Here is a 24,397-nt window from a genome sequence, read left to right as displayed (position 1 = left end):
TTACTTTGAAAATTGATTATTTTAAGTTATCTTTAATTCTAGTGTCCCTCTTATTATTACAGCTCTTACTTTCCTTAAAGTGAGGATTTCTTTCTGAACTAAAATGTGTTAGGGCACTAATTTCAAGTGAAATCATTTAAAGCAACTGCAACAATAAAGGTTCAGATGCCCCTGAACACCATTAAGAAAGTATATGTGGTTGATTCAGGACAAGGACCAGGTTTCTAGGGTAAAAGAAATTCTATCTTAAAAAATTAATTACATCTGTAGTTCTTTAAAACTAAGTTTTAGATTATCACCATTTTTCATTCCTCACAGATCTTTGAAAACAAGAGGGAAAAGTCTAATGGAACATACTTTTGAAAAGAGATCTCCAAGATACTACACATTAGCACTGCTTACAATCTGCGTGCATATGAGATTATTCTGGTTGTCCAAGGACAGACAGACAAATGAGAACTCAAGATGTATCAGATGACCCAAAGGAGGCTTTTCAAAGGTATTGCAAGGAATCAATAATGCTCAGTTTGCCTTTGCGAACTTCCAAAGTCTGTGCCAGTTATGGCTCCTCATTAGGCTGAGTTTATTGAAGACCAGTAGAGTCCAAGAGTTAATGGATAAAGAGAGAGAGCTGCAGTTGAAGAATAGCAGTCCCGATAACTATTTGGTAGGGCTTCTAAAGTTTTAACCAAGTTGGAATCCTCTTTTCCATTAATTTTTCAGGGTCCAAAACAGACATGGTGGAAGTTCAAATACAACCAAATTATAGTTTTTGGATCACAAAAATCTATGTGATCTGCATCTTGTAGTCCAAGTAGGAAAGAAAAGACAGATTCATTTTTAGTTTGCTACATCCTATATGGAAATTCATTTAAAATTGTATCAAGAATAGTATTGAATCTGGGGTTATGATGGATGTCAAATTCTGTGTTAACAATAGCAATATGTGAAGACTACAGCTCAAATATTCATTTATAAGGTGAGGTTTTTCATACTAAGCCATCCCATTTGGCCTACAAGGGGAAGCACGTGACACTGAACTGGGATGTCTCAACTTAGTTTTCTACAAATTATCACTAAATTTAGAATTCCCTGAATGGAATGTGCTACCAGTAAAAACGTTCATGAATTATCAGGGCAAGGGGTTCAGTTTACCAGAGTGAAAGTAATAAAATTTCCCTAAGAGCTTGGTCTAGGGTTCATATAATAGCTCTCATCCAGATTTTTGAAGAAAGGGGAGAAAGACTAGAAGTAAAGGCAAGACTATAAGTGGCTAGATACAACAGGAATGTGGGTACCAAACCTCCTGGGTTCAATTCCTAACACTGTCACTAGCTATGTGACATTGGGCAAGACATCTTTCCAATTTCCCAACTTCCAAAGTGGAATTATGATATCCAGAGAGTTGGTCAGAAAGTGAAGAGGAACTAAAGAGTGTATTGATGAAGCTGAAAGAGAGTGAAAAAGCTGACTTAAACTCAACGTTAAAAAAAAAAAAAGAAGAAGATCCTGGCATCTTGTCCCATTCAATCAGTTCAGTTTAGTTGCTCCGTCGTGTCTGACTCTTGGAGACCCTATGGACTGCAGCACGCCAGGCCTCCCTGTCCATCACCCAATCCCGGAGTTTATTCAAACTCATGTCCATTGAGTTGATGATGCCATCCAACCACCCCATCCTCTGTCGTCCCCTTCTCCTCCTATCTTCAATCATCTCCAGCATCAGGGTCTTTTCAAATGACTCAGCTCTTCACATCAGGTGGCCAAAGTACGGGAGTTGCAGCTTCAGTATCAGTCCTTCCAATGAATATTCAGGACTGATTTCCTTTTTAGGATGTACTGGTTGGATCTCCTTGCAGTCCAAGGGACTCTCAAAAGTATTCTCCAACACCACAGTTCAAAAGTATCAATTCTTTGGCGCTCAGAATTCTTTATAGTCCAACTCTCACATCCATACATGACCACTGGAAAAACCATAGCCTTGACTAAATGGACCTTGGTTGGCAAAGTAATGTCTCTGCTTTTTAATATGCTGTCTAGGCTGGTCATAACTTTCCTGCCAAGAAGTAAGCGTCCTTTAACGTCATGGCTACAGTCACCATCTACAGTTATTTTGGAACCCCCCAAAATAAAGTCTGACACTGTTTCCACTGTTTCCCCTTCTATGTGCCATGAAGTGATGGGACCAGATGCCATGATCTTAGTTTTCTGAATGTTGAGTTTTAAGCCAACTTTTTCACTCTCCTCTTTCACTTGCATAAAGAGGGTTTTTAGTTTCTCTTCACTTTCTGCCATAAGGGTGGTGTCATCTGCATATCTGGGGTGATTGATATTTCTCCCAGAAATCTTGATTCCAGCTTGTGTTTCTTCCAGCCCAGCGTTTCTCATGATGTACTCTGCATAGAAGTTAAATAAGTAGGGTGACAATATACAGCCTTGATGTACTCCTCTTCCTATTTGGAACCAGTCTGTTGTTGCATGTCCAGTTCTAACTGTTGCTTCCCGACCTGCATACAGGTTTCTCAAGAGGCAGGTCACGTGGTCTGGTATTCCAATCTCTCTCAGAATTTTCCAGTTTATTGTGATCCTCACAGTCAAAGGCTTTGGCATAGTCAATAAAGCAGAAATAGATGTTTTTCTAGAACTCTCTTGCTTTTTCAATGATCCAGCAGATGTTGGCAATTCGATTTCTGGTTCCTCTGCCTTTTCTAAAACCAGCTTGCACATTTGAAAGTTCACGGTTCATGTATTGTTGAAGCCTGGCTTGGAGAATTTTGAGCATTACTTTACTAGCCTGTGAGATGAGTGCATTGTGCAGTAGTTTGAGCATTCTTTGGCATTGCCCTTCTTTGGTATTGGAATGAAAACTGATCTTTCCCAGTCCTGTGGCCACTGCTGAGTTTTCCGAATTTGCTGGCATACTGAATGCAGCACTTTCACAGTATCATGTTTTAGGATTTGAAATAGCTCAACTGGAATTCTATCACCTCCACAAGCTTTGTTCATAGTGATGCTTTCTAAGGCCCACTTGACTTCACATTCCACAATGTCTGGCTCTAGGTAACTGATCCAACCACTGTGATTATCTGGGTCGTGAAGATCTTTTTTGTATAGTTCTTCTGTGTATTCTTGCCACCTCTTCTTAATATCTTCTGCTTCTCTTAGGTCCATACCATTTCTGCCCTTTATTGAGCCCATCTTTGCATGAAATGTCCCTTGGTATCTCTAATTTTCTTGAAGAGATCCCTAGTCTTTCTATTCTATTGTTTCTCTCTATTTCTTTGTACTGATCACTGAGGAAGGCTTTCTTATCTCTCCTTGCTATTCTTTCGAACTCTGCATTCATATGGGTATATCTTCCCTTTTCTCCTTTGCTTTTCACTTCTCTTCTTTTCACAGCTATTTGTAAGGCCTCCTCAGACAGCCATTTTGCTTTTTTGCATTTCTTTTCCATGGGGATGGTCTTGATCTCTGCCTCCTGTACAATGTCACGAACCTCCGTCCATAGTTCATCAGGTACTCTGTCTATCAGATCTAGGCCCTTAAATCTATTTCTCACTTCCACTGTATAATCATAAGGGATTTGATTTAGGTCATCCATGAATGGTGGTTTTCCCTACTTTCTTCAATTTCAGTCTGAATTTGGCAATAAGGAGTTCATGATCTGAGCCACAGTCAGATCCCGGTCTTATTTTTGCTGACTATATAGAGCTTCTCCATCTTTGGCTGCAAAAAATATAATCAGTCTGATTTCGGTGCTGACCATCTGGTGATGTCCATGTGTAGAGTCTTCTCTTGTGCTGTTGGAAGAGGGTGTTACCTATGACCAGTGTTGGACCATAAAGAAGGCTAAATGTCGAAGAATTGATGCTTTTGGACTGTGGTATTGGAAAAAACTCTTGAGAGTCCTTTGGACTGCAGGAGATCAAACCAACCAGTTCCTTTAGTCAATCCTAAAGGAAATCAATACTGGATATTCATTGGAAGGACTAATGCTGAAGCTGAAGCTCCAGTACTTTGGCCACCTGATGTGATGAGGCAACTCATTAGAAAATAAGACCCTGATGCTGGGAAAGACTGAAGGCAGGAGGAGAAGAGGACAACAGAGGATCAGATGGTTGGATGGCATCACTGACTAAATGGACATGAGTTTGAGCAGGCTCTGGGAGTTGGTGATGGACAGGGAAGCCTGGTGTGCTGCCATGTCCGTGCAAAGAGTTAGACACAACCGAGCAACTGAACAAAAGAAAAGAGAGTTGATCATTTCAGGAAATAGTTAAAAGTATTTAAAATACTTAGGTGCCTGGAGAGTGGCAACTGTTAGGCAACTGCCAAGTCTTAATGTTGCAGAGTGGTAAAGAATCCTCTTGTCAATGTGAGAGCCACAGGAGACGTGGGTTCAACCCCTGGGTCAGGAAGACCCCCTGAAAGAGGAAATGGCAACCCATTCCAGTATTCTCTCCTAGAAAATTCCATGGACATGGAGCCCAGTGGGCTACAATTCATAGGGTCACAAAGAGACAGAACTAAGTGACTGAGCATACATGCACAGCATTATTATTTGCCAATGGTTCTGATTTACTAAGATTTGTGAATATGTGGTATTGCAAGCTCTTTCCTCAGAGACATATAGCTCTTACTGGCAGTTGGTTTGACTAAAGTATACCCTAGTTATCTACCAGCTATATCCATTCATGCTTGGGTAGTAAGTATGAGAATCTGGAACCATTCTATTGCAGAAACAGGGGCTCAAAGACACAGTTGAGGCTGAATGGATGTATCCCTAGAAATGGAAGAATTAGCTATATGTGCCATTCCATACAATAGGCTTCCCTCTAGATGGGTTCAGCAAGTAAACAAAAGCCACAGAGAAGCAAAAAATTCTGGATGTCGCAAACTGTAAATCAAAGTACTGGAGAAAAGGAACACGTAAAAGACCTTTAGGATGGATGAAAGAATTCCACTAAATAGCACTTTTTTTTTAAAGCTACATGTGGGTATTTTTAAGTGGAGTTTCTACACATAAAGTAATACTGCTGTTCATCTTTATATTAGTACTATTATTAGAACACTGATTCTCTGAGTCGTCTGTTTGGAGGGTCTGAGGTGACACCCTAATGCTTAAGTCAATGCTCACTAGCATCTGAAATGGAGAGTCAGTTCTATAGTCTGTAAAAAGATACACTATCACACATGTAGATGAACCAGGGAGAGAAAGAAATTGAGCAAAGGAATCAACTCAGACAGTTGCATAAGATACTAAAAGCTGTTCAAAGAGCAAGAACTGAAAAAGAATATGTTGGAGGACAAATGTGAACGAGATCCACAATGGAGTAGACAAGATGCTGGAGGAAAAGCAGAACTCTAATCTGGAGTAAATTCAAATTAAAGACCAGAAAGGCAATAAAGTGGCACATGGAGAAACACGAGGAATAGGGCCCTGGGAGCTAAGATAAAAATTTACTGAGCAAGTTATTGCTGTATTAATTGACCGTCACTGGCCGAGCTGCAAATCAGTAGCAGGGGTTTTGTACAGGCACAGAGTGGGTGCTAATAGCAGGTGATATCATAGCAGACCTCCTTCAAGCCTGTAAGTCTTATAACACTTTGGCAAGGTCCCAATGCTCATGAGACCTTCCATTCACATGTGAATTACACTGACCAAATATTACCTTCCTATGTGCAGTTTACCTACACCACCCAGCCTAATCAAGCACTCAAGACAGCCTTAAAGATCTCCCAGTAAGGGCTTAAATAATTTCCAACAAGGCCACCAAGGGACTTAGACACGATTTTTTTGTCTTAAAGAGTACTTGAAGCAAACAGTTTTTGTTTTTGTTTTTACTCCTTGTTTAAAAAAACATGAGCCAATATTCATTGATTAATTCAGGCCATTTATTTAAACATCTAGTATAAGCCAGGAACTGTAGATTCAAAGACTAAGAAGATAGGATCCAGGCCCCAAGGGATGTACAGTGTGTGGGGAGTGGATACAGGCCTGTAAATTAGTAAGGATAATAAACTGTTACAGGTTCTATAACAGAAGTATGTTGATGGTAAAACAGGGACATAAAAAAAGAGAGTGATCAACTCTACATGGGTAGGGGGATCGTAAAGTCTTTAGAGAAAAGGTGACCCTTTAAAAAATAAATGCAGCAAATTGAGATATGAATTACTATGTCATTAAACAATCACATATATATAATTTATTCTTCATTATATAAAAGTGACATCGATTTAGGAATGGATAAGCCACAAATGAAAATTTTGAATTCCTTCTCTTTTCAGAAATGCTCCAGTGGCCTCTCACAATTGAATATAATTTGTCATGCTTGGAGTCAATAGTCAAATACATAACTTGCAATTGACTCAGTATATGAAGCAGAGTAAGACAAAAGTTTTTTTTTTTTTTAATTTTCTACTATATGATTTAGGTGCATATATAAAAATATATCTGTATGAATATTGGCCATATATATTTTCTGTAGTTGTCAGTTACTCTTAGAAATTCTTTCTCCTGTACACTTACTGTCACCCATATTTAAATTATTTAAAGGGTAGCTCTTTTTAGCAAAATTATTTGGTAGCTTATAAACTGAAAAGGCATAGTTGTAGAGATTAGAAGTAAAACGTCAGCTGCTGGTATCCAGTTAGGTTTGTAAGCTTCAGATGCGTACAACATAGAAGGTATGTGGACCACGCATTGGTCTCTTTAGCCTCTCACTCCTGCAGAGAGCAAAATTTTCAGAGCACCATCTTGCAAAGAAATCCACTTACAAATAGATTTGCCCATGTCCACTTACAAATAAGTTCAGTTCTGGCCATGTGATCACTCCATGCTAAAAATTAATCTTTGTTAGGCAGTCACACCAGCCTCTATGCAAGTGAGCCTTAGTCCTGATTCCTCGTTACCAAGTTACCAAATTAGCTCATCCAAATCTCGGAAGGAAGTCTTTGAACGTCTTTGCAGAGAAGCGTTTCTATTTCAAATTTCCCACAGTAGTATTTACACACTCCACAGAGCCTCGCAAAAATTCCTCAGTGTCTTCAGTGGATCATTTCAACCTCTAGGTAATGCTCAAGTCTTCCTTCCTTTCACTTAATGACCACTGCATTCCCACCTTTACTCTTGTCTCCTGGAATGTGTCAAAAAAAAAAAAAAAAAAAAAATCTGGATGTAGCCAGGAGAGATTTGACTTGAAAGAATTACTGCAAGAAACTGGGGGTGAATGACTCCTGCAGGAGATGGAGGTGGACTATTGAGACACAGAGAATCTTTGGCCGTAACAATTGCAAGCATGGTGGACGTTAGGCAAAAAGAGTTTTTCTTTTATAAGAAGGTATGAACATGGCTGGGAAGAACCTGATATGGGCAAGTGGAAATGAAAGGGCAGCATAATCAGATAGCAAATCAGAGGATGCTTTACCCCAAAGCCCATTCTCACGAGGAGGAACTAAGGAGACTCCATGTGCTGACTGAAGTCAAGGGCCCTGGGAGAAGGAGAGAAGCTTACCCACAACTTGCTTAATGAACGTGTTTTTTTCCAGTTGATCAGCAGGGACAAACAGTTCAGCTAATCAGTTGTGAGGTGAAGGAGGAATTTGGGGGACTGTGTCTAGCTTTGCTATGGGTGAACAAGGGGGCATCTGTGCCTCTTATCTAAGTCATGTGGGGAAGGATTTTGTTTGTTTGTTTGTTTGCAGTAAGCTGCTTCTGAAACACAAGAGTTGGGGGACGGGGAGGGGGTCAGTAGGTGCATACAGGTTTGCTGTTTTCTAAGATCACAGGACCAAGACAGAGTTCAACATCTTCCACTGATATTAATCAAAGAAAAGGTGAGACTGGGCAATGCTATTAGGTGTAATTGAGCAGGATCCTATGGGGCCTTCATGGAAAAGAACCCCACCCCATGTCCTCCAACTGCCTCTTATTTGTAGAAAAACTCTAGCTTCCTAGGCCTTCCCTGAATTTCCAAAGAGTACATTTAATCAGAGAAGTGAGAAAATGCAGAAAGAAAGGAAAACAGTCAATCAAGAAAAATATTAATAATAATTTAGCCTTTAAACAAAGTCAAAGAACTTTAGCTCCTACTCAAGGATTATAGCTAATATTCTGAGCCATGCCCTTTGACATGGCTGTTTTGCAGATACTGAAACCCCCAACCAGGTTGAAAAAGTGAACTGTATACTGCCCACAAGCATGGAGACCCCAGACCCCAAGACCCGCTGGACCTGGAAGGTTTTCTTGACTCCCAATTACCTCACCAGTAACCAGAAGAATGTCCAGGCAGAAGAATGTCCATGAGCTGACCACCCACCCCATAACTCCTCACCCTCACACTGTCCTTAAAAACCTTTCCCTGACAGCCTTCAGGAAGTTTGGGCCTTTTAAGCACTAGCTGCCTGGACTCCTTGCTTGGTTCCTGCAGTAAACACTGCACCTTCCTTCACCGCAACCTGGTGTCCGTAGATTAGCTTCACTATCTGGGGGCAAGTGGACCCAAATTTGGTTTGGTAACACTAGGAAATACAGATTTTAGTATGATGTTAGAATAACAAAAACACTGCCTTCTGAGTGGCTTGGACTGATGTGGATTTCTTAGACATGCCTGTTATTATTGTTGTTGAGTTGCTCAGCTGTGTCCTACTCTTTTGTGACCTCATGGACTGTAGCCTGCCAGACTCCTCTGTCCACGGGATTTCCCAGGCAAGAATACTGGAGTGGATTGCCACTTCCTTCTCCAGGGGATCTTCCTGACCCAGGGATTGAACCTGCATCTCCTGCATTTCTGGCGGATTCTTTACTACTGGGCCACCTGGGAGGTCCTAGACGTGCCTAGTCAAGGTAAAAGGAATCTTAACAATTCCAGCCAGATCTGAATTCAGTACAAAATTTGGGGCTAAATAGGAAACATGAGAATGTGTTTTTTTAGCCCTGACTCCTGTGCCTCTGTCTCCCCTGATGGCCTCTGGGAACCTTTGAGCCTTCCATCATCATTTGCTTTAGATTCTGTTATCTATTGCTTTTTACTTTTCAGACATACCTAACAAAGGTGCACAAAAAAGAAAAAAAAAAAAAAACTAACATTATTTTAAGCTCAGAAGTTAAGCCTTTAGCAGAACTGTACAGAGAATTAGACTCTCCTAAATTCCCAGATTCAAGCATTCTTGTTAAAAGAGGAAAAATTATTTTCTTATATTACTGTATTTCTAAGAGAGGTAAATATAGCCCAGTGCACCTGGAGTTTCTCTTCTGGCTCAGGAGAAGCAACAACAACAACAAAATCTACTTTTTCCTCTTCCTTTTTTTCCCCCTTAACCTAGGGAAACACAGAGAGGTAGACAGATACTGGAGATCGCCCCTGGGCTGGGCTCCCATACAGTCACACCTGCATTAGAAAGCCCTTTCCCAAAGCAGTATACGTCATCAAAATAATGCAAATTTAACTGCCTTAGTTCAACACAGGACTTTCAGAGAGTATTTGCCTATCTTGCTTCACCCAAAATAAAATCCATTATCAGTAGAAACAAGAATTAATAGATCAATGAAAGAGAATATGAGAAGGTAAAATTAAAATTAAAACATGGGTTTTAAGGACATTAATGAAATTCACCTAAGTAATTTCCCCATTTATAACAGCTTCACAATTAAACTATTATCATACTGATACAAAAGAAATAATACTTTTGCTGTGGCTCTTCCCCTAATCTGTGCAGAAACCAAGGAAGCTTCATAATCACAAAATTCAGCTTCCTATTAGGCAAGTAACACATAAAAATGAACACAGAAATGACAGAAATAAAACGTCTAAGCTGGAAACTGACTTTATTACTGTGAAATCATATGAATAATTTCTAATTGATTTGTATTGGGCAGGAACCTTATATTCCAGAAGCATGCTCGTCTATTTATCACAATATTCTATATGACATATGGAAACTAATACATTGCTTCATTAATATTTACAGTCTTTCTCTAGTCATGGCTCACAGATATTTAACATTCTAAAACATAAGCATTGATAATTATGTGTTTTACATTTTACTCTAATTTTTAATACTGCCAAGACTATTTAGTATAACTAACTTTTTAACTATGTACTCTTTTCTCTCTTTACCATTAGCATATCAATCAAATTTACATTATTCTGGTTTGCTCATTTTATTAAAAGCGAATTCAGGGCACAATTGACTTTTCATTTGTTTAACAAGTGAAGAAATATTTACCCTGACAGCCATTGCATTGTAGAGATTCATCTTCATAGTGTAATACGCTAACTGTGAATCAAGAAAAAAAAAGATGGCATACATTTTAGTTTTACACAAAGACAGTGCAGCCTATTTTTACATATAAAACATAAGAATCTTTATACATAATACATAATAAGAGTCCTAGGCTTAGAAAAATGAAATCAAACTTTGTATTGAAGAGATAGGCTTCCTAATACATAATGCAGGCTTAACCAGAAAAATCTATGGTAGTCAAACTAGGAGCTAATGGAGATATATGGTCATAAAATGCTCTCCGCTGAGTTTGATAATCAATGGTGCTCTACTGAGAATAGAATAACAAAGCAGAAATATTCACAAGTGCTGGTGACACGTAGTATTGTATGATTTATTCACTGGGGTTCTTTTAGCCAAAACTCACAGAAACATAAAAGGAATTCATATTTCAAGACGTCTGGTTTAATGAAAAATTCAAAGAAATGCTGTCTTCAGTCGAAATCGTTCAAGGATATGGATGCAGTGATGGAGCAAAATTGTGCCTTCCAACCATCTGTACAAAATGTTATGTACTTAGCTGCCTCCTGAGTAATCCTTGGGAATTTTCTTTCATTTAATATTCATTTTAACACCATAAAATCATAAATACAATGATATCATGTTATAGCAAATCCCCTGATATAATGAAGACTTCCTAAAGTCTTGGTTTCTTTCTGGTACAGACACATTTATCTATTCATATACAAATCTCTGTGACAGTAAATATTTAGCAACAGAGCTTATTTCAATGAAAATATTACTTTAAGTAAAACTTTCACATCTGTTCTTTCAATTAAAAAGATATAATTAACATAATTCATGACAGTACAATAAACATTGAAATACATATTTTTTCTACACAAAATACAACTTTATCCATTTTTATTTAATGAAAACTGATCAGACTAATAGAACTTGAGCCTGGATAATAATTATGAGGTTTCAGCAAAAATCAGAGGTAAGTGTCTTAACCTTTCATATAGGGGTTTTCTCCCCTGCAACAAACAGGAATTCATATAAAAGGGTTTCACTGTAATTAGTATTGTTTGAATTGCCTGATCTGATCCAAAGCAAATTGTCTGTGGAGAGCAGCAGGGCTGGATTATTTATCAACAGTCTGAGCAATTAGGAAACAGTTGGCTGCAATATGTTATTTACAAATGAACACAATGATGTTCCTTCATTTTAAATTCTCTTTCTTCCTTATAGCAAGCATGGCATAATTCCTGATGTTTGAGGTGAATTTAAAATATTTACTTAAATATAGCATTTCCACGGGGCAAACATAACCATTAAATATTTTTATACAGAAGAAACACAGTGAAAGCTTTATGTTTGAAAAATGATATTATTTATCTTTTTTCATGTTCCTCTTCAGTTAGCAGCAGGGAGCTTTCAAGCCACAGCCCTGAGTTCAATTCCTAACCTTGCTCTTACCAGCTGGGTAGCTTGAACATGGTACTTGAAGTCTCCCAGTCTTGACTTCTATCCTCATAAAATGATACATCACATACTTCATGGAGTTGTGAAGAATAAAATGAGATAAAGAATTTAAGGTGCAAAGCTGATGGTCATTAGGAAAGGGATTGTCACTCTTATACATTTTGTGGCTCAAAGTATATAATTTAACTGTAAGTAAAATTCCAAAGAGGCTTCCCTTGTAGCTCAGTCGGTAAAGAATCTGCCTGCAGTGCAGGAGACCCTGGTTCAATCCCTGGGTTGGGAATATCCCCTGGAGAAAGAAATGGCAACCCATTTCAGTATCCTTGCCTGGAAAAATCTCATGGACAGAGGAGCCTGGTGGGCTGTAGTCCATGGGGTCGCAAAGAGTTGGGCACGACTGAGTGACTAACACGTACTTACTTAAAATTCAAAAAGGTATAAGAAGTTAAATTTTATTCTGAAGGAAGAAGAAAGAAATACGTTTGAACCTAAACTTTAACTAATTTTATATTTAAAAGGTAGAAAAGTACTTTGATTCTAAATTATCATTCTTATATGAAGCCCAGATTGATGTTACATTTATTAATCTTTAGCCCAGGTGCTTCTGAAAATACCAGCAAAACTTGGCAGAAAACATTGCATGATTCATTTATATGAGGTACCTGGAATAGTCAAATTCACAGAGACAGACAACACAATAGTGGTTACCAGGCACTGGAGGAAGAGCAGATACTGTTTACTGGGTACAGAGTTTCCCCTTGAGATGATGGAAGAGTTTTGAGCTGGGCAGGGGTGGCAGTTGCATAACAATGCGACTGGACTTAATGTCACTGAATGATACAGTTAAAAATAGTCAAAATGATCAATTTTATGCTACATATATTTTGTCACAGTTTAAGAAAAAAACACTAAAAAATAATTTTGATTATGACTTGTACATTTTCATAAGGTATCTATGAGACGCACTGGACACTTCCAAAGTTTTAAAAATGTCATCTTAGTCTCTATATTTCTATTCCGAGCCATGAAGTTTGTTATGCTAATATTTGCCCTTTTGGTTACATGAGTAGTTAAATGATATGTCATACCAAAGCCTATGTTCTTAATATTATTTTCCAGGTTTCTGTCGGTCCTAAAAGTTTTTTCCATTCATTCCATGAACTTGGATAAGCAAAGCATTTCCTAACTGCTAAATATTAATAATATATCTAGGAACCACAGACTATAGTAATTCATTAGCAGATATTCTCAAAAGTTTCCTTACTATAAATTAATTTTATATCTTACTGTTAAGGTACCAAGTCTATTTTAAAGAGGAAAACTAAAGATCTGGGGTGAAGCTCAAGCATAAAATATGGTAATTTCAATGTCATGAAAACATTTTAGACATTCCCAAAATATTTGTTGAATAAATGAAGAAAGGGAATGAGACAGGGAGAGGGAGAAAAAGGAGAGAAAGACAAACAGAATTAATATGTTGCATTTACAACAGATAGAGTAGAAAGAATTCCTGGGATGAAACACAGCATTTGAACACTGAATTAACCACTTGTTCACTATACAGGCTTTGTTATGTCACCTAGCTCAATTTTTACAAGGCTTCTAAAATTTTTTCTGGAAGTTGTTTTTCTTTAAAAGCAATTTTCTGAGTGCTTAATATCCATGTGGACCTTTCAGATGGGGCTGCTATTTGATGGGAATGGATCTGTGATATTGATGGGAGCATATTTCATATTTGAGTTTCTTTTTCTATCAGGTGAATTACAGAGCGGAGCGAGGGCGAGGATAAATGAGAAACACTCTCTTACAGGTCAAGTGATATTCAAAACTCACCATATCAGGTCCCAATTTTGTTCTCCAATTCTCTCTCACCATTGTCATTTTGTAGTCGCTAAGTCGTATCTGACTCTTTGCAACCCTATGGACCGTAGCCCTCCAGGCTCCTCTGTCCTTGGGATTCTCCAGGCAAGAATACTGGAGTGGGTTGCCATGCCCTCCTCCAGGGGATCTTCCTGACTCAGGGATGGTACCCAGGTCTCCTGCACTCGCGGGCAGATTCTTTACCACTGAGCCACAGGGAAGCCTATCTCTTACCAGGCCACTCCTTTAAACCTCAATCTGATCAAATTATTATATTTTCTTCACTTCCACACTCACACTACTCCCTTTGCCTGAAACGTCTTATCATTCTTTTCTAACTGACAAATTCTCTCTGTTTTTCTTGCACGCATTTACAGGAGAAACTACCTTTTTTCCCCCACTCCAAGAAGCAGCTGGCATTCTCTCAGCTCCAGTGGATACCTACCTGCAAAGCAGTTCAGACAAGGAGGAAGAACTCCTGAAAAAACCACAACCACAACAAAAACCCAAAGAACAAATAAACAAACAAAAACTCACTGTTAACTCTTAAACTTATTACATTTGTCGCTCTCCCTCCGTTCTTGGAGTTGTCAATCCTCCTCAGGTACACGCTTCCTTTCCTCTTTGTCGCCTCCCTGCCCTGCTCCAATAAACCAAGCAAAAGATCTTACTCTTTACAACTCCAGCTGTTATCTTGAGACTTTTCAAATCCATGTATCCACAACACACTCAAATACTTGTTCTCACAACTACCCCGTCTTTCTCAGTCCCAATGCTGTCCACTTACTTTCACAGCCATGTTCCAGACCCTGGAAACTAGACACGTTCTGCCTCGTAAGTCTTAAACTCAGCAAATTCTCTTCCTTAAATCCCTGATGCCTTAATTTCTAATAAAGGTTTTTCCACCTAGTTTAGATAGACCTAGGACAGGTATTTCCTCTTCCTTAGTTTCAAGTTTCTTTTTCACATATTTTTATATACAATGGCTGTATTGATATTTTGCTACATGAACATACCATAAATTAACCAATCTTTTCTGTTACTGTTAAGGCTTTAGGTTGGAGGCCAAGCAAATCTGAGTTTCAAATGCTCAATCATTTTCAAGAACAGAAAGTAATACATATTTATAATAAATTTAAGTGATGTGTGTGTGTGTGTGTGTATGCTCTGCTGTGTCCGACTCTTTTGTGACCCCATGGGCTGTAGCCCACAAGGCTCCTCTGTCTATGGGATTTCCCAGCCAAGAATACTGGAGTGGGTTGCCATTTCCTCCTCCAGGCGATCTTCCCGACTCAGGGATCAAACCCACATCTTCTGCGTCTCCAGCACTGGCAGGCTGGTTCTTTACCACTGATTATCCGAGAAGCCTAAATTTGAATGATGCATCTACATAAACCTGACCAGATCAACTGGCTTTATTTGCTAGGCCAGGCAATACAGAGGAACTATTTGCAGTAAAGTGATGACACTGGAAATTTTAGAAGCCATGAACATATGGATAACAGATCTGGGGAGCCTGTGCCTTTGTTATTTTCCACATCAGCGCCATCCTCATTTTATAATTTTGAGTATGATCATTAAAATGATTTATTATCAAATAATCATGAGTATTTTGTGCATATGCTTTTCCTTGTTCACTGACCACTGATAGCAATATGGTCATTATCAACAGCTGATTGTTAAAATAACCTTTCTTCTTCCACCACACACACAAAATTAAAAGCCAATTATATTGCTTCTCAAAGTTAATATATCTTTAAAAGCAAGTAAACTAAACTTATATTCATATAATTATAATGAAAATGTTAGTAAAGTTTTAAATTAATATTAGGAAGTCAGAGTCTTAAGTTATCCAGTCTTTGATATTTAAAATGCCAGATCCTGAGGGGGAAAAATAGATTATGTTTCAGTTTTCTGCTCTAACATTAAGAGAGATAAATGTTGCCTTAATGTATAACTGACTGGAAAGCCCTACAAACAGATTTGTAAAATGAGTTAGGCTATATATGGTACATTCATTCATCTAATGAAAAGAAATAAAAATATCTGTACAAGCAACCATGTCAATCTCACCAGTTTTAAAAATAATGACCAAAATTTTATGCATTTTTACTATTAAAAAACAAACCTGCTGGTATTTATCATGACATCACATAATGAGAGTTGATAGTAGATGATATCCTTTGTTCCATTTAAAGCTAACAGAATTTTTCTATTTTTACTTTTCTAAATATTAATCAAATAAAAAACTTTGTAAGAAGAACAGTAAAATGATAAGTATATACGTATTGTGAGCCTTTTTGGCAATAACATTATTTGAAGGATAATCTATTTTTTAATGAGAGTTATTTTTATAAATTAAATGGTTCTATCATAGGCTGGTAATATTACTTTAACAAAAAGTTTTAATCAAGTTCTGTTAATATGGTGGCCACATATGTTATTTACTGAATGAGCTCAATTTAAAAACATAACATTGAGCTGTTTACATCTATAGTTTTATATATATACACACATATATTTATCTCATGATAATGTATATAGAATTAATCATCTATATTAGGGTAGCTGCTTTCAGAGTGTATACTTGATATTAAACACAATATAAACTATGTCATGGTAAAACATGGGCTTCCCAGGTGGCACTAGTGGTAAAGAACCCGCCTGCCAATGCAGGAGACATAAGAGATGCGGGTTTGATCCCTGGGTCAGGAAGATCCCCTGGAGGAGGACACGGCAACCTACTCCATTATTCTTGCCCAAGAATCCCATGGACAGAGGAGCCTGGAGGGCTACGGTCTACGGAGGCGCAAACAGTTGGACACAACCGAAGCAACTTAGCATGAATGGTAAAAGGAAATTGAAAAGGATAACAAGATGTATACAGTTGTCCTGTATAGGTTATATTGGCGAATTCACTCCGATAACACTCAAAGTGCTAGTTTTCCAAAGGAGACAGATGATATATTTCAACATTATTCTGGTATATCATCTACAGAAATGACTGTACTCATCTCACCATTTATGAAACAAAACAAGGAGTGCTAAGGACAGGCTACTTAGAACATTATACAGTTGAAAACAAGAAGGGGACCGAAACAGTAGGACCAGTCGAGTACCCAATGGGAAGAGCAGGCTGCAGTGAAACACAGCAGGAATCCAGCAGGCCTGAGCACACACACCGGGTGACCGAAATCCACTGTTAATGGAAAAGAAGAGTCAGAGCACATCCTTATTAACAGGGAAGATTTTCAAGGTTATGAATCAATAGTCCTCAGTTCTTCAGATGGACAAATTTGGGTTATGTTGCCAGATACAGCATTATAACAGTCAGCAGGAAGACATGAAATGGAGGTTGAAAATTAAAATAAACAAAAATAGCTGTCATCCAGGAAGGAAAAAGGAATCAAATCACAAAGGAAAATTGGAATGGTTCTGTTATCTCTGGTCAGTGAGGGAATGATAGTGGAGAATGCATAACACTTCAGGACTGGATAAGTCAGCTGGTGTTGCTTTGAAAATTATTTAAAAGCTGGATGGAAATATTTTGGTATAGTAGAATTTTAAGGGAGAATTTTAAGGTTCTGTCTAAAAATACAGAACCCATCTAAAATAGAGATCCTAGGATTTCTGACTTTCCACAATTTACTTTCCGTTTGACCTTTGCCACATGTGAGACTGTTGATAACTCCAAGATTTCTAACAGTTTTCTCCTTTGGTTCCTGTGATATTGTGTCTCTGCTTTTCTGTTTATTATCTACCTATAATTCCCTTCCTCTACCTAAATCCTACTAATGCATTCCATAAGCCTCAATTCTTGGCCTTCTGCTCTACTGTTCAGATACTTTTCCATCAGGTAGAAAATCCTGCCGTCTTATGCTGATGGCTCTAAAACCTTTATCTCTAGTTCTGCTTCTTCAGCTAAAAGTTCTCTTTAATAAGCATTTGTTCAGTGCTAATTATAATGTGCCAGCGACTCTGCTGAGAGATAGCAAAGTCGCCTTACAAGATACCACCACATGGAGGTGTCCTAACATCATCACAGACTCAAAATCTCAGAATTTCATCTTGTAAAAGCTTCACTGAATGTCCAACTCAGAATGTTTTCTTATCAACATCCATGCTTTTGTTGTCATTACAACCATTAATCAGCCTTGCTGAGAAAGAAAAAAAAAGAATGCAGCTATCTCAGTAGCTTATAAAACAAAATGCTTATTTCTCACTCCCATTACCTGTGGGCTAAGCTTCCCTGTGGCTATGGTCCACAACATATGGCTTAGCCCAAAACCAACACGATGGGGAGGAATCATTCCTTTACAAGGAAGGGGGTAGGGAAGAATTTTTGGCACATATGAATACTACCCACCTGCTGTGTTGGCCATAGTGAGGTCTCCAACTTATGGCCCTATGAGTAATTAATTCATCCAGTTAGCAAAAGATTCTGCAGACTTTCTATGTAGCATTTACTGTGATCGTTTGAGATATAATAACTAGAACAGTCATTGCCTCTCAGGAGGTCGCAGTCAAATGAGAGATGTCAGTAAACAAACGGATCACAGTGACAGAAATACCTACAGGAGCAAAGCATGAGGAAGGCACACCTCCTACCATTCCACGCTCAACCTCAGGAGATCAGGGAAGGGCAATCTTTAAGTAAAGTCTTGAGGCATGAGTAGGCATTCAGACCAATGGGAAGCAGGTCACAGTGAAGAAGGGCATCCAGGCAAAGTAAATAGCATTTGCAAGAAGCCTGTAGGACACAGCATATCTTAGCAACGGCAAATGGTTTATTTACAATGTTGTCTTAGTTTTCGGTGTGCAGCAGGGTGCATCAGGTATGCATACCCATATATCCACTCTTTGTTTAGATTGTTTTTCCCATAAACAGGTCATTAGAGAGTATTGAGTAGAGTTCTCTGTGCTATACAGTAGGTTCTTATTAGTTATCTCTTTTGTATATAGTAGCGAATAGAGTATATTTATACAGGTGTAGCAAGAAGTAAGGGTAGATAAGAAGGGATCATGAGACAATGAAAATCCACCATGTCATGTCAAAGAGTGTGAATTTTACACTGTGTGCTATGGTGAGGATTGTAGGCATGCGAGTAAAATTACACTTGATTCCTAGTTTAGGTCAGAATCAAGAGACTTTTCTGAGGGACAATGCCAAGTAGTTGATGACTGAAAGGAGATAGAAGATGGGGAAAAGAGTGTGACGAGGAGTCGAGAATGAGTTTGGATTTCTGGCTGAATGGTTGTGCCATTTACTTGAATAAAGGTCTATAGAAGGAGGAACAGTTTTGGAGTGCCTCGGGGACCTTTAGAAAAAGATTTTTAGAAGGTAGGTAGCATACGGATATACAGGGATCAGAAACTGGGGACCTTAGTCCCATCTTTTAAACTCCTTGAGTCTCCATGTCTTCATCTATAAGAAGACTGAACACCTGCATTTTCTACTTGACAGACTATTACTGGAAAATATGAAGCAATGAGTGTAAAACATGTTTTTAAACAAGAAAGGCCCTTAAAAGTGTAGGAAATTATTTGATAAAAGTCACATTTAGCTCCTTACCAATGTTCTGCTAGTCCTCAACCTCTCTCCAGCCACCTGTATCAACATCCTCACCACTTCCTGTTACACCACGCACATTCCCAGTTTCAAACCTTCATTCACGTGGTTCCTAATTGAAATATCCTTGCCTCTCCCCAACCTATAGTTTCCTGATCCCCAGAGGTTCAGCATAAATCTCACCACTTTGACCTTCAGAGATCACATTAACTTCCCACCTGAGTACTTATTATCTGCCTGTGTGTGTTTGGTGGGGGAGTACCTTTTAAATTGACTTGCCTTTTTAATTAATTTTCTGTATTTAATAGATAATATATTCACATTGTTTAAAATTCAAAACCTACCAAAGGGTTTACAGTAAAAAGTCTATTCTTATGCTTAGTCCTCTAGTACTTGGTTCTCTTCTCCTCCAGACAATTAATATCATTTTCCTGTGATCCTTCCTCAGAAAAGCAAATTAAAATCAGTGGCTTTCAGATCATGCCCTGCTGGCTCAGATGACAACAGAGGCCACCAGGTAAGAGACCAACCAGTTCTGTTTTCAGTTTCCAAAACAGCTGTACTGATTGCACCTGTTTTTAGCACACGGGGATTAAAAAGTTTGCTAAATTTTAGGTAAGGGGGAGTTCTATGACAAAAGTTTTAAAATCACTAATTCTACCATTCATTTTACAACCTAATATATACTATATGGCATTATTATTATTATTGTATGCAGCTGTCAGGCAAAAAAAATTATGCAGAATAAATTTGGAAATGATGGTTTAAAGATAGCTGCTATAGGACTATATGTGTGACAATGTATACTAATGTGCGTGACAGGATAATTAACATAGATTCAAACACTATCCTTAATTCACGCTCCACTCCCCGCTCACGAGAGTAGCAGTTCCTTTTACGCATTTTTGCTTCAGTCAGTTTATATGTGAATGTCCATCCCCAGCTTTGCTCCCCTAAAACCTGAGCTCTGAGAAATCATACTGAGGGGATGGGGGATACTAACGGGAGAAACATGGGCAGAAAAAGATAAATAATGAAGAAAATGTTCCACATGCCTGGGAAAGAGTGGGGCATTAACTTTTTGTAACAATACAACATTTTGCATTCCTTTTGCTCCTGAAAAAGTGAAAGAAATTGTTAGTCGTTCGGTCATGTCTGACTCTGCGACCCCATGGACTGTAGCCAGACAGGCTCCTCTGTCCATGGGATTATCCCGGCAAGAACCCTGGAGTGGGGTGCCTGCCATTCCCTTCTCCAGGAGATCTTCCTGATCCAGGGATCAAACCTGGGTCTTCAGCACGGCAGGCAGATTCTTTACCATCTGAGCAACCAGGGAAGTCTGGGATGTGGCTAAAACTCTAGGGATAAATTTGGTGGCATCTGGGGAGAAAATGGGATTCTGAACACCAGGGAAGATACCAGCTCTGGCAAAAATTCCCTTTCCCTTTATGTGGCGGAACTGTCATGGAGTCCTTGAAGGATGAATCCTGGGACTGAACACACGAGCTTGGACAATAGGTATCTTATGAATGAAGATTGGATAAAGGTGAGGATTTCTGCTCTGATGGCACTACTTAAGTCTCACAGGACCTCTGTATAAACCTGAGAAGGGAAATCGCCAATAATGACTGAGACTGAACTGCCTACCTCTCCATGTAAGGGTTTCGGAAACAAATCAAATTGGGTTTGAACTTTTCTCCACTTATCTCTAACAATGTATCCTTGGGGAAGTAGCCATCTCTGGGCCTAAAACTATAACATGGTGATAATATTCACAGGACTGGCATAGACTTTAGTTGGTATTATTGTTGTTGTTTAATTGCTAAGTCATGTCTAACTCTTGGGACCCCATGGACTGCAGCATGCCAGGCGCCTCTTCTATGGGATTTTCTAGGCAAGAATACTGGAGTGGCTTGCCATTTCCTTTCCCGGGGATCTTTCTGACCCAGGGATTGAACCCATGTCTCCTGCTTGGCAGGAAGATTCTTTACCACTGAGCCACCTGAGGAGCTTAGTTGAGTATATAAAATATATACTCAATATATAAATATATAAAAATATATACACGTTGAGTATATAAAATGCTTAGTACAATATTTCACTCTCACTAGTCAGCCAGTAAATGGCAGCTATTTTAATCTCATTTAGTAATTATATGCCAAGATCGGATTATGTTATTTACTGAGATCTTTATGTTCTTTATGCCATGCACACAATGGCAAAAACAGGTAAATAAGTAAAACAGATGTGTTCAAAAACACCGTACAGATTAACAGATTTAAAAACCATCAAGAACCAATTTAACTGAGGAAAATCTCCATTTCTTTTCAAGAACCCAAAGATAATTAGATCCAAATCTGGAGAATAACTTGGTGATCATGCTGAGTGACATTCTCTGTGATCCAGTCAAGACCCTAAAGTAACAAAACAAATTTTTTTGGGTGGCTCATTACTTGAACTTTTAAAGATTTAAATTTTTTTTAGCAACTCCAATATCATTAGAACAAATATAGATTCCAAAGTTGAATATTTTGACAACAGTCACTTAAATGTATACATGTTCATATGCTTGATTAAAAGGAGATGTCAATCATTCATAACCATCTGGATGGTGACTTGTGAGTAGAAATAGCAGCATGAAAGTTAAGTTGGTAATGTTCATTGAATGCCATATGCATAAGTATACTCTACAGTCTTGTCTACACAAAGACATAGATCTCATGATGAATAATAATAAATAATGAGGTTAAAGATGCTCATTATTCCATAGAAAACAACTTAATTTTTGATCATTCTGTTTAAGTAATCTGACTCTATTAAAAATTGACTTGCAGGAGCTCCGACTCACCAAATCTGGGAAAATTTGAGCAGAAAACCAATTAGTGATAATTTATTATAATCCATTAAACAAAATAGGAACTCATGGGTTAAAACTGTTATAAACGAATGAATGAATAAAGAGGAAAAAGGCTCTTTCTTGTACGAAAATGCTAACAAGAAAATGTAGAAGAAATGACAAGGTTAAGAAAATCACTATTTGACAAACATAATTCTTCCTCTAGTAAGAATCATAATGACATGGTAAATCTAGAATAAAAAATTCTGGTGACGAAGAAGATATATACCCAGTCTTAAAACACTGCCTCATAAGACAAAAATAGCAAGTCTAAAAGTGTGAGATACCACCTTAAATTATCAAATTTAGCATCAACTGCCATGAGACAAACTGACATCATATGGTTCCTAATGTGATGTACTGACATGTATTGTAATATAAAATGTATAATCTCACTATAACAATGAAGAAACATAAAACCAAAACTGAGGAATAATATAAAAAATAATTATTTTATACTCTTCAAGAATAAAGGTCATGAAAAGCATAGATAGACCAAACACATCAAAGGTAACTATGGAGAAACAACAACTAAATACAATGGGAAACACGGGTTTATACCCTGGAAAAGATGTGTTTGCTATAAGTTAAATCATTGGGACAATCAGTGAAATATGAACAGAATCCAAAGAACAGACAATTGACTTGTATAGACGTCAGTTTCCTGATTCTGGTCATTTTAATATGGTTATGTAGAAAATATCCACTGACGAATTGAGAGATAAGGGGCACTTTCTATAACTTTGTCTAAATGATTCAAAATAGCAGTGGAAGAAACTCCAAAAATACATATAGAGAGGTAAAAGAAAATTATATAGTGCATTTGTTCACTTGAATATAAGAATACAGGAGAATTAAGAATAATTCTTAGGAGATAATAGGAGAAATTAAGGATATAGGAGAAATTAAGAATAGAGGAAAATTCCTTGTCCTAGTAGCCTTAAAATGATGTAAGAGATTAGTGTTCTAGACAAGAAAACCCATGCTAACAATTCATTAAAGTAATGAAATACCCTTTGTTTGTTGCAGACACGTACGTGAGCTATTCAGCCAGGTAAATTAAAAGAGTAAAATTTCCCGTGGTATTAGTGGGTTCTTAAAATCTGAAGTGACATATATTAATTAACTGGGAACATATAGTATTAAACAGGGACTTAAGAGAATCATGATATTTAGAGAATCTATCACTAAAATAGGTTTCCCAGTAGGGACATCAGATCTACTCTATAAAAACATCACAGTGATTTTAAACCTAGCTGTGAGAGAGATCCAATACTTGTAAAAATTTGTGCCAGCACCTTAAAAAAAATACTTTATTTCATTAAATCTAAAGTATTAGGCTCTTCTCTAAACAGTTCCTTTATTTTATTAACATGTTTTACAATTTTCTCACCAAAGGTGAATACATTACTTTTTTAACTTTTAATTGGAGGATAATTGCTTTAAAATGTTTTGTTAGTTTCTGCCATACATCAACATGAATCAGCCATAGGTATACATATGCCTGGCGTGCTGCAGTTCTTGGGGTCACAAAGAGATGGACATGACTCAGTGACTGAACAATAACAATACATATATTCCCTCGCTCTCATTATTTAGTTGTCTACTTATTTTTTCTTTTTTCCCTCTATATCTTTTAACTTCATTTAAATGCCTCTAATAATAAATTAAGAACAAATTTAAACTATTATAGTAGAAAGCATAACAAATCAGAAAATTAGTGAAGTAGGAGAATGATTAGAAACCTCCTCATTTTATATTAAAAAAAATATTTTTCCTAATTTCTAAAATCTCTTAACTGAAGTATAAGTTGGCATGTTATCTCATACTTCTGCAAGTCTATTGGTGGATATAGATGACTGCGTTACGCTACATTTATTAAGGTAAATCTTCAAAATCTCCCAAGAGTCAATCAAAGGGAATGATAAGTAGCACAGAGAGCAACTGCCTTACATTTTTCCTTTGTAGAATTAATTTGGGGCACTTTAACCAATGTTTACTAACTGTTTGGTGAGCCAGAGATTAGTCTAAATGTTGGTGGACTAAAAATGAACAAGCTACAATGCTTACTCTGAAAAATCTCACCATCTAGAAAATGGAAAGAATCTTCAACAAATAAGTACATACAAATACATATGCTGTAAAGAGTACTTTAACAAAAATAAAATATCTGATATAGTTTGGGTACAAAGAAGTTAGCTATCAATTTTTCATGGAAAAATCAGGAACGTTTTCTCAGAAGTCTCATTCTAAAAATTAAGCTGAATTTTGTTCTCATATACATATTATTAATAACTCTAAAACTACTATAAATGTGACTGATGTGAATAAGTTTCAATAAATTATATAATCCAAATGCTAACATA

At 37.6% G+C, this 24,397-nt stretch overlaps 1 protein-coding gene across 6 annotated transcripts in view; it reads right to left on the bottom strand.

Moving 5' to 3' along the window:
* Positions 1 to 24,397, bottom strand: part of SPATA17 (spermatogenesis associated 17) — a 265,096-nt gene that overhangs the window by 206,432 nt on the left and 34,267 nt on the right. For all 6 annotated transcript variants that reach the window (XR_009490826.1, XM_002693949.6, XM_005216791.5 and 3 more), the window contains one exon: positions 10,225 to 10,275. Coding sequence is in view for 5 of the 6 variants with exons in the window: in XM_002693949.6 (XP_002693995.2) it covers positions 10,225 to 10,275 (51 nt within the window). In the remaining variant the exon portion in view is untranslated. The remainder of the gene's footprint in view (positions 1 to 10,224; positions 10,276 to 24,397) is intronic.

Source organism: Bos taurus, chromosome 16, assembly GCF_002263795.3.
Source record: "Bos taurus isolate L1 Dominette 01449 registration number 42190680 breed Hereford chromosome 16, ARS-UCD2.0, whole genome shotgun sequence".
In the NCBI taxonomy this organism is placed as follows: Eukaryota; Metazoa; Chordata; class Mammalia; order Artiodactyla; family Bovidae; genus Bos; species Bos taurus.
This window is presented reverse-complemented; position numbering and strand designations above follow the sequence as displayed.